The sequence below is a fragment of the Schistocerca serialis genome, chromosome 2 (assembly GCF_023864345.2).
Source record: "Schistocerca serialis cubense isolate TAMUIC-IGC-003099 chromosome 2, iqSchSeri2.2, whole genome shotgun sequence".
NCBI classification, from domain to species: Eukaryota; Metazoa; Arthropoda; class Insecta; order Orthoptera; family Acrididae; genus Schistocerca; species Schistocerca serialis.
In genome coordinates this window covers 315451233-315463473 of record NC_064639.1, presented here as the reverse complement: position 1 = coordinate 315463473, position 12241 = coordinate 315451233, and the positions used below count along the sequence as shown (strand labels likewise).

Below are 12241 nucleotides of genomic sequence, written 5' to 3'. Positions count from 1 at the left end.
CACATGGCGACTCCATAACAGGTTTTTATTGACTAACACGCCAAGGAATTTGACACAGTCTGCAGTCTCTAATTTTTTGTCCATATACCTTATTTCACTTATAGACTGTGCAGATTGTTTTCTGGTAAAATGAACAATTTCTGTTTTCGTAAAATTTAATGTCAAGTTATTGTTTTTGACCCATGCCTCCACTTCCCCAAGTGTTTGTTCAATATGACGAATTAGGTCTACCTCATTTTTACAACAGACTACAGCTGTTGAGTCATCTACATAGAGGATAGTATCAGACTGGACCTGATATGGCATATCATTAATATAATATAGAAAAAGCAGTGGCCCTAATATTGAGCCTTGTGGAACACCTAATTGAGTGTTTTTCCAGCCAGAGAGAAATTTCTTGCCGTTGATGTTAATAAGTACTCTTTGTTTTCTGTTTGCCAAATATGATGACATCCAGCTAAGAGATTTGCCTTGAAAACCATAGCGTGCCAATTTTTGGAGAAGCAGGTCATGATTTACTGTGTCGAAGGCTTTGGACAGGTCACAAAAGATGCCTGACACACACATTCTATCATCAAGACATCTGCTGACTTTTGTGACTAATTCATTTATTGCATGGATTGTGCTGCGGCCCTTTCTGAAACCATATTGATTGCCTAAGATAATGCTGTTAGATGAATTGTGATTTTCAATCTGATCACATGCAGCTCTTTCAAATATTTTTGAGAAAATTGGTAACAGTGAAATTGGCCTATAGTTGCCCAATTCGTCTTGTTTGCCTTTTTTGTGTATGGGCCGAACTTCTGCATATTTTAATCGATCTGGGAAACATCCCTCATCAAATGATTGGTTGATTATGAAAGAGAGTGGATATGCAATACTGTGACGGACTATTTTTATTATTTCAGTGGGGACCTCATCCCACTCCGCAGATTTTGAATTTTTTAGGGACATTATGATTTTGATGACATCTGAGATGGAAACATGAGAAAACTTAAAACATGTGCAATTGCTATCTGTCATATTGGGCTTTGTATTTGGCGGTGAACAGTCACCAAATTTGTTACAATTTATGAAAAAGTCATTGAATGATTCACAAATGGCACTGGGTTCTGTAACAGCTCTACCATTTATCACTATTTTAGAAGGGCATTTTCTCTCTGCCTCACTGCCAGCTTCACTTCTTATAACAGACCAAACAGCTTTTGATTTGTTTGTTGCATTTGAAATGAAGTCGTTATTTGCAGTACGTTTTGCTAGTTTAACTATTTTGTCAAATGTTTTTTTGTATGTGCTTACATACTTAAGAAATTGAGGGCTTCGATTTACTTTTGCCTCCATATGCAGTTTCCTCTTAGTAGCACTAGACACTCTAATTCCTTTTGTTACCCAGGGTCTACTTTTTTGGGACCTGGTCCTCACTGTTACAAAAGGGAAGCATTCATTGAATACACCCAAAAATTCAGTTAAAAAGTTATTGTAATTGTCACTTGTGGAAGTGTGTTTGCTGACTGTCCACTTGCTTTGGCTTAGTTTTTTGCAAAATACTTCCACATTTTCTTGACTGAAATTCCTACATCTTTTTGTTGTGCAGACTGAATTTTGCTTCGGTAGTGATACAAATAGTGCTTTATGGTCTGATACTCCTAAATCTAGAAGAAATTTTTCTTTTACATAATAATTATAACTACTTACAATATTGTCAATACATGTTTCAGAGCTTGCTGTAATTCTTGTATACTGATCGAAATTGAGATTTAGCCCATTTGTGGCTACCAGGTTCTTTAAGTGTGAAGAAAATTTGTCATCAGTCCTTACATCTATGTTGAAGTCAGCACATATAACCACTTTCTTGTACAGTTTCTCACATTTTAATTTATGTAGCAATGTATCAAACTTATCTAAAAATACAGAGCTTATATGGTACCCAGGGGTGCGATATATGCTGATAATTAGTGTGTTATACTCTTTAAGTTCTATACAACAACTTTCAAATGTGCCTTCTTCATTCAGATGGCTAAAATTCTGTCTGATATCATAGTCTACCGTGGAATGAACTAATATGCAAGAGCCTCCATACCTATTGGTCCTACAAAAGCTGGTAGCCAGTTTATAACCTGTAAGTTTATTTAGGAGACTGATATTTTCAGATTTTAGCCAATGTTCATTAAGGCATATTACTTTCACAGATTGTTTCACACTTTCTAGCAAAATTTCTATATCATAAAGCTTCCTGATCATTCCTTCAGACAGACCTCTTATGTTCAAGTGCATAACGAAATTACTACTGCATATATTATTAGGTAGAGGGTCTTTAAAACTAATTTGACTATAAAGTAACGGAACGTCCACCTGAGTGTTGACTACTTGTTCTGGATTCGTTGTGTTGGGCCAAATTCGGATAGAACTGGCCCCCTTCATCAGTTTCCCTGTGTGTGAGCATCTGGATGATGAGTAGGTACAGGATGTAGGTAGGATGTACGTATTGTGATTATTACTGACGAAACGAGTGACAAAAATCGAAGGTGCATATTTGCTGTTTTATTTCGGACAATGACCTCAACTTCTGAACAGAAACTGTATCTGGCTTCATGCAATTTTTTAGATGTTGCTAACGGAAGTACTTGTGCCCAGGCCATAGTGGATACCCTAAAAGACTACAGCATTAAATATGAAAATGTTGTGGGTTTAGTATCAGACTCTGCTGCATACATGGGATGTTGTTTTGATGCACTTCAAGTACTGAAGTACTGATTGGAGACCATTTAATAAATTTCAAGTGCTGGGCCCACAAAATGAACTTAGTCGGTGACGTCTTTATGAAAGAACAAAAGGAGCTAAATTTTATTGTGAGTAAAGTGAAAATGGCGTTCCTGCACTCTCGCAAAATGAAAAGTGCCTACCTTCTGTTTCTCCAAGAAAAATATCCTCACCTGCTAAAAAACCTTTTTCCCAACCCGATAATCACGAGGTGGAATCCTTGGTTCCATGCAGTGAAGTACTTGGACACATACTTAACAGCTATCATCAAATTTTTCAGATCACTGCAAAACAAAAATGCTGCCATTGAGCTAATTCTGGATCACTTAAAAAATGTAGCTGCCTCAGATATAGTCGTCCTGCAATGCAAATTTGTAAGTGACAAATGTGCTAGCATTGTTAGTTTCACCACAACACTAGAGGGAACGACTTACCCATTTGCACATTTGTTATGGGAGGAACTTGAGAGTATTAAATCAATACTGAAAAGAAATTCTGGAGGTTGGTTTTCAACAGGCACTATTAATTATATAAACACATTCCAAAACAAGGCACGGAAAGCATCTGCAAAAAGTTGTCTTAAATCTACTGCTATGAAAAGTTTACCAAAGCTATGTAAACACACAGCACCAGACCCAGCTAATATTTTTTACAAAAACATTGGCAAGCTCTTCAGTCCTGCAGTTTGTGGTGCGAAGTTACATTTGGACAATTCTGCTGTTGTTAATATAGCAAAAACAATCCCGAAATTTGACAGGATTCCAACTGACAGTTTTATTGAGGCATATTCATCATTCCATCGACACCTTATTGACTGTTTGAGGCGTGATGAGAAGCCTGATATATTGCAGCTTCTCCTACTTGAAAAGCTTAAATATGACGAATTTGGAAATGCTGCTTTATCTACACTATGGGCACCTATCAATAGTGTGGATGTGGAGAGGTACTTCTCTACATACAATTTAATTGTAAGTGACAGGAGGAGGTCAATGAAGCCAGACACTATTGAAACAACTTCAGTGACTGCATTCAATAGATAAAAATTTTCATATTGGTGTATAGTGAGTGGTAATTTGAATGAGAAATAAAATTATGATGATGTGTTCCATAAATAATCAATTTCCTATTTTCTTCTTCTTTTTGTTATTACAAAAAAACTGGGAAGAGTGAAAAAGAAAAATCAAACTTTAAGGTAAGAATTTTGTCGTTTAACTGCATAAAGAAACCAAAAAAGTAAATGATAAATTCAGATATAAAAAGCTAAATTCAAATTTTAAAATGCTAAATTTTCTAAGTTTATTTGCTAGTCTCATGTAGCTCTGACCATAAGGCTCTGTTGTGATTACCGGGTTCTTAATTCTAGGGCAGTTCATGACAGCTACCCGATTTCTAACAAACAAGATTTTATTCATACACCTGCAGTCACAACAATTTTCAGTTCATTGACTGTAAATGGGCATACCTGCAGATTACAATGCACCCAGACAACATAATGAAAACTGCCATTATTACTCCGTTTGGGCTCTTCAAGTACCATTGTATGGCATATGGTTTGAAGAATGCGGCCCAAACAAGGTAACAAATCATTTTTAGGCTCTTCTTTCACCTCCTGCACTGCTACACATATTTAGATGATATTTTGATCTGTTACATTAACCTCAATGCCCACTCAATTCATTTAGAGCAAGTGTTAGTTGCCCTCCATGAAGGGAAGGTATCATTAACAAGTCTAAATCTTAGCTGAAACAACCTGAGGTTACTTTCCTGGGCCACACACTGAACAGAAGATGGCATCCATCCCCTGGTGGAGCATGTGTGCATGGTCCAGAACCTGCATCTACTGAAGGCATATCACAACTTACATCATTTTGTCAGCAGACTAAACCTTTACTGCCTTAACTTACCACATGTGCTACTACATAACAGCTGCTGAAAGATGTGCTGGCCAGAAAGGACAAACATGGAAAAGTGGTCAAATAGATGGTGAGCATAAAAGAAGCATTCTACACCTCAAAACAATCACTACTCACCCTAGCCCATTCCAACATGAATGTGCAACTCACCCTTACAACAGACACTAGCAACAACATGATGGGGACTGTGCTGCAGTAAATCTTCAGCATTGTACCATAGCCACTTAGATTCTTCTCCAAGAAGCTCATGTCTTCCCAGTATAGGTGCTCTGCCTTCAGTCATGAGCTACTCAGAATCTAAGCTGTGAACAAACTTTCTTGAGAGGACATAGAAGGGTGCAACATAATGGTTTGCACCGATTGTAACCCACTTGTGGACACAATCAAGAACTCGCCTCAAGATGTCAGCCCACACAATTTCTACCACTCAGACCTCATTTCAAAGTACACTACTGACATCCGCTATGTTCAAGCGGCAGTGAACATAATCACATATTATCTCTCGTGGATTGGTGCAATTTTGTTACAATACGGCTGTGAACTTGTGGTCACAGAGGAACCCAATGACCCTTGTACCAATTAACTCATGACAAGATCAGATGACCAACGTTCATATTGAATGCCAAACTTTACCCAGTACTGAGATAACACTGCTGTGCAACATGTCCCAAGACAGAATACACCTCATCGTGTCACTCAGAATGTGACGGAAAGTGTACAACAGACTACACAATTTGAGCAACCCAGGAATCTGAACAACAATGCACCTTGTCATGGCCAGATTTATGGGGCCTGGGGTTAAGCAAGACAGTAGAAGGTGGGCGCAAGGTGTCTAACCTGTCAATGAAGCAAAACTGACCGACACACCCAGGCACAGCTGGACGCTTTCTGATACCCAAAACAAGCTTAAATAAGTACATACCAAGATTGTAGCACCTCTTACTTGATCAGAATGCTTCCAGTACGTGCTTTTGGCTATGAATAGAACACTGAGATGAGTTCAGGCAGTACTGATCTGCAATATTGCAATGTAAATGATGGCATGCACATTTATAGAAATGTGGAACATGCACTTCAGAATCCCAGAAGAGATCCCCACTGACCAGGGCCAGCAGTTTGTGTCACCTCTCTTCACAGCCCTGTGCTACCTGTGCAGTAGTGCAATATCAATCACACATACACCACATCTTGTCACTCACAAAGCGATGGGATAGTTGAGATGTGGCACAGGACTATACAGTGGCTCTGATGTGCTGTGATGGGTTCTGATCTAATGCACTGCCATGGTTGCTCCTCAGCATTTGGTTGGCATACAAACATGACATCCATGTATCATTCGCTGAGATCCTATTCAGCAAAACCCTATTGCTTCTGGCAGACTTTGCACAGCATGGTTTGACACAGCACACACTGACCTGCCGATATTAGTGGACCACGTTTGCACACGTATTCAGATGTGTACATGCCACCACTGTCATCACACACACAACCAAAAATTTTCATTCATAAGAACCTTCGCTGGTTTGAGTTCATAATGATATGTGATGGCACAATACATCCAGCTCTCCAGCCACCATACACAGTCACTTACAAAGTGCTGTTCCACAGAAACAGATGTTCAACATGCTAGTATGCAGCATACCAACAACAGTGTCACTTGCAAGGCTCAAACTTGCTTGGATTCTGCAGGATGACCACACAATGCGCCTCTCAGACATCAGACCACCCGATTCCAACACAAGTGAACAGACTGTGCTGACGCCACCAAAACCTCACCTCTGGGACCAGGACCATCTAGTCAGTCACTCGCAGAGCTACAGTCAGCATCGCCTGTTCTGCACATCACCTCCGAATCATGTTACAGCCACATCAGACAGTCATATCAACATCTGGTGCAAGCACCTGTATGCCATTTGCAAGTATGCCCCTTCCCCCTCCACGTCAGACAACAAATACCTCCATATGCTGAATGTATCAAAAAAGCTCACCACAACTGCACTGTGCAGGAGCCATATGGCACGTGCCTCAAAGAGAAATGGTCTGACCATGTCTTGCTCATGCACCAGCCACAGCATGGCTGGTCTGTCGTCTGTCACGTCATTTACTTTTAATGCAACCCACAGTGTTCCATACTCCCCCATAGGTGGGGGGGGGGGGGGGGGGAACTCTTTGGGAATGTCAAGAGCTTTGAGAGGTTGAAAGGTCTCTGGCATGCCAGGGAGAGGATCTGTGGGGGATAAAAAGCAAAGACTATCAGCATGTTCTTGATGTTGTAATTGTGTGGAAGCACTGTAAATTCACTCTATGTGATAAAACAGTTCACATATAACCATGTTGTCTATCATTCAGTAGTACCTTCCTTCCACACACTTAAAGGTTAATCTTTCTAGGTATTGATGAAGAATAGAAATCTATCCCACTGACATGGAGAATCCTCCACTGCAAAGAAACTCTGCAATGACTAACTACATCAATAAAATAAATTAAGACAAATTCAGTGATTAAGTTTTTCCTAACATGCAAATCTTGGAATACCTTATTTAAGAAAACAGAAGAACTTGCTAAACAAGAAAGAAGGAAGAAAAAGAAAGACATAAATAAAATGATGATAAATTTAAAAGGAAAAAAGAGAAGGAGAAATGTAAAATTTAAGCAATAATGTTGCTTAGATAACATTATGATCCCATGCAGTTATAAAAGAGTGATATGCTTTAAATGTATGCACAGTGCAGAGTCAAAAGATTACTCTGTGAAATGTGCCGCTTCATGAGAGGTATGTCCCAGACATTCACAAAGCACATATTCTGAATGGGAGGATTCTTTATAACTGGCACCTGTGTTTTAAGTATGCTGTTAGTTCAGTTACTAATGTATTCAGAACTCAAGCTCCTAATTATTTCTAATGTTATAGTGTTAGTTGCTATAGTCCAGCCTGGTTTTTCCATTGCTGTTTTTACCTTACAGATTCAGAATTTAAGTTTTGGTGTAAGGTAACCAAATCTTTTCTTAAATTTTGCCTCTAATTGTGTACTGAAATAACTTGAACATAATTTCTAGATCCAAATTCAGGACACAATATAAATTTTGATACTGCAAAAACAGTTTTAAAAAATCTTCATTAAATGTAATAAATGCAAAATATCACTTTAATTATTTTACAAAAAAGTCAATTAATTTATATTTTATTATTACCTTTTAAGACAAAGGGATACAAGCAGAGCAACTATATGTATCAGTGCTGAAGACTTTCTTTAGAATGTCTGTGACTTATCGAGAAACTAGAAGCACACGCATTGCATTTCACTTTTCCTTTTGAGTCTGAAGAACTAATGTCACTAATCAATGGAAATTGTTGCAGTTGTTCATTGAAGGGGGCGCTTTCACTTTTTTGAACTCATTCTTACTGGGAAGTATGGTTATTGATGAAGAAAAACAACTAGACTGATCTATTGCAATATAAAGTTGTGCCAACTTAATTAAAACTATTAACAAAATATACTGATACAGGTGAAATAAATATCTAATTCAGGCTAAATCATTTCATAGTTGTTAAACCCATGACAAACAGCTGTCTGGAATTACCTTTGAAAAAATTTGGGACAGAGCTAGAAGAAACGTGACTGTCCTGGGGAGCAAAAATAAATGAGACTGATGGGCATCTTAACTTAAACGTAGACTTTTTAGAGACATGGATACAATATTTGAATGCACAATAATGATGTATTTATTGAATTTAACATTTCTTCCTTGTTTTCAGGTATGTCATAATGACATAATTGTAGTGAATGTCATAAATGCCTTTGATAATGAGGGTACTGTGATACATTGGCATGGTCTACACCAACGTGGAAGACAATACATGGATGGTGTTCCTTACGTCACACAATGTCCTATTCAGCCATACAATGAATTTCAGTACAGTTTTAAGGCAGATGTTGCAGGAACTCATCTATGGCATGCACACATAGGTAAAAATGCTCATAAACATATAACTGTAATGGAAATTCTTACATAGAACAATACATAAAATAAGGGAAATGCAACCACTCACCTACAGTGAACTGAAGTGTGGCACAGAGAAACACACAACAGAAAACAATATCCACACTATCTTTCAAGCTCTTGCTTCTTTTTGAGAAGAAGTATACAAGCACAAAACCATAAAGGCACCCAAACACACACTCCTGTAGCTGGAGAAAGACTGATTATTGACTATCAGTTGTTGAGAACAGCTGCCTGATGAGATAGAGCTGGGGAGGGTGTAGAGAAGGATGCACAAGGCAAGGAGGTGGTAGCAGGACTGTATGAGACAAGTCTTTTGACAGATGACTGAATGGCTGCACAAGAAGATGAAAGGGGTTTGGAGTGTGCACCATATAAGAGATAAAGAGAGGGAAGCGTGGGAAGGTAAGGAATGAAAGGGGGGAAGAGGGATGTAAGGAAAGGGGAGTGAAAGGGAGATGGTTGAAAAAGGGGAGAGAGAGAGAGAGAGAGAGAGAGAGAGAGAGAGAGAGAGAGAGAGAGAGAGAGAGAGAGAGAGAACTTGGACAGGGAAGCAGTGATGTGGATGGAAGAGAGAAGCAAAAAGGCAAGGTGATACAGTAGGAAACAGGTTAGCAGAGGTTTAAGTCAGGGGGATTGTGAGATCACAGGAAACACGGGAGAAACAATTCCCACCTGCAGATTCAGAGAAACTTGTGCTGGAAGGGCGTATCCAAATGGCTCATCTTGTGAAGCTGTTGTTGAGTCATTTGTGGTACACAACATATTTAGCATCTCAATGATTGCATTTGTGGTAGCCACCATTTGGCAGTGGCTGTACATGTGAGTTGACAGTTGGTTATTTATCATGCTCACATTGAATGCTGCACAGTGATCGCATCATAGCTGATATACAACACTGCCGGTTTTACATGTTTCCCTGCCTTTTACTGGGTAGGAAATGCTCATGACTGGACTGCAGCAGGAGGTGCTGGGTGGGTGTATGGGATGAGACTTGCACTTGTTTCGAGCATAAGGAAATGAAATGTGGGGTGCATGATCAGAACTCATATAGGGATAGACAAAGGTATTCAGTAGGTTGGATGGGCGGGAGGATGTTACCTTGGGTGATGTGAGTAGTTTGGAGGTTTGTTCTGTGGGAGCCACAAAGAGATGACCAGTAAGGAGTCTTGTGGGGTTTGGTTTGTGAAGTTTCAGGGGCAGGTAAAAGATAAGAGTGTAGTGGGAGGAGGTAGGGGTGCTGGTGTGAGGAGTGATGTGGAATCAGGTATCAGGTTGTGGAGCAGAGCTAGGGCCTTGAGGGGCTTCTGGAGGTACTGTCCTCCCTCCAACCATGATCCTCCTCTCCTTCTAACCAGTCAACTCCTGAAAATCTTTCAGGATTTCCTCACTTCTAACCTGGTTTCACCTTCCTTTCCTAAATTCCTTGCCAACATCACTCCTGTGGAACACACAGCTATCCATTAGCTGAAAACCAATTCAGACCATGTTGCTCATCCCATAGTCAAAGGCTCCATCAGAGTGGTCATGAGTCAGTGAGTACAAGGCAGAGGGTCTTTGACAGCTTTCCAACACCTCTGTGTACAAAACTTGTGACCATGAACCCATCCCAGAAGCTCAACAAGACCTCCAGCAGCTCCTCAGCTGATAGAGAGCATCATGACTGATACAGGGATTAGTGATCACAAGGTCATTGTAGCTAGGCTCAATACCGTTTCTTCCAAATCCACCAGAAACAAACGCAAAATAGTTTTATTTAAAAAAGCGGATAAAGTGTCACTAGAAGCCTTCCTAAGAGACAATCTCCATTCCTTCCAAACTGACTATGCAAATGTAGATGAGATGTGGCTCAAATTCAAAGATATAGTAGCAACAGCAATTGAGAGATTCATACCTCATAAATTGGTAGGAGATGGAACTGATCCCCTGTGGTACACAAAACAGGTCCGAACGCTGTTGCAGAGGCAACAGAAAAAGCATGCGAAGTTCAGAAGAACGCGAAACCCCGAAGATTGGCTAAAATTTACAGACGCGCAAAATTTTGCACGGATTTCAATGCGAGATGCCTTTAATAGGTTCCACACCAAAACATTGTCTTGAAATCTGGTAGAAAATCCGAAGAAATTCTGGTCGTATGTAAAGTACATAAGCGGCAAGACGCAACCAATACCTTCGCTGCGCAGTGCCGATGGTACTGTTACCGACGACTGTGCCGCTAAAGCGGAGTTATTGAACGCAGTTTTCCGAAATTCCTTCACCAGGGAAGACGAATGGAATATTCCAGAATTTGAAACACGAACAGCTGCTAGCTGAGTTTCTTAGAAGTAGATACCTTAGGGGTTGCGAAGCAACTCGAATCGCTTGATACGGGCAAGTCTTCAGGTCCAGATTGTATACCGGTTAGGTTCCTTTCAGATTACGCTGATACAATAGCTCCCTACTTAGCAATCATATGCAACTTCTCGCTCACCGATAGATCTGTACCTACAGATTGGAAAATTGTGCAGGTCGCACCAGTGTTTAAGAAGGGTAGTAGGAGTAATCCATCGAACTACAGACCTAATCATTGATGTCGGTTTGCAGTAGGGTTTTGGAACATATACTGTATTCAAACATTATGAATCACCTTGAACAGAACGATCTATTGATACGTAATCAGCATGGTTTCAGAAAACATCGTTCTTGTGCAATGCAGCTAGCTATTTATTCACACAAAGTAATGGCCGCTATCGACAGGGGATCTCAAGTTGATTCCGTATTTCTAGATTTCCGGAAAGCTTTTGACACTGTTCCTCACAAGCGACTTCTAATCAATCTGCGGGCCTATGGGGTATCGTCTCAGTTGTGCGACTGGATTCATGATTTCCTGTCAGGAAGGTCGCAGTTCGTAGTAATAGACAGCAAATCATCGAGTAAAACTGAAGCGATATCAGGTGTTCCCCAGGGAAGGGTCCTGGGACCTCTGCTGTTCCCGATCTATATAAATGACCTGGGTGACAATCTGAGCAGTTCTCTTAGGTTGTTTGCAGATGATGCTGTAATTTACCGTCTAGTAAGGTCATCCGAAGACCAGTATCAGTTGCAAAGCGATTTAGAAAAGATTGCTGTATGGTGTGGCAGGTGGCAGTTGACGCTAAATAACGAAAAGTGTGAGGTGATCCACATGAGTTCCAAAAGAAATCCGTTGGAATTTGATTACTCGATAAATAGTACAATTCTCAAGGCTGTCAATTCAACTAAGTACCTGGGTGTTAAAATTACGAACAACTTCAGTTGGAAAGACCACATAGATAATATTGTGGGGAAGGTGAGCCAAAGGTTGCGTTTCATTGGCGGGACACTTAGAAGATGCAACAAGTCCACTAAAGAGACAGCTTACACTACACTCGTTCGTCCTCTGTTAGAATATTGTTGCGCAGTGTGGGATCCTTACCAGGTGGGATTGATGGAGGACATCGAAAGGGTGCAAAAAAGGGCAGCTCGTTTTGTATTATCACGTAATAGGGGAGAGAGTGTGGCAGATATGATACGCGAATTGGGATGGAAGTCATTAAAGCAAAGACGTT

At 40.1% G+C, this 12241-nt stretch overlaps 1 protein-coding gene across 1 annotated transcript in view; it reads left to right on the top strand.

Moving 5' to 3' along the window:
- The window catches only part of LOC126455534 (uncharacterized), a 205752-nt gene that overhangs the window by 40529 nt on the left and 152982 nt on the right, over positions 1–12241 (top strand). The window contains exon 4 of the mRNA XM_050091284.1: positions 8431–8641. Within this exon, the coding sequence (XP_049947241.1) occupies positions 8431–8641 (211 nt within the window). The remainder of the gene's footprint in view (positions 1–8430; positions 8642–12241) is intronic.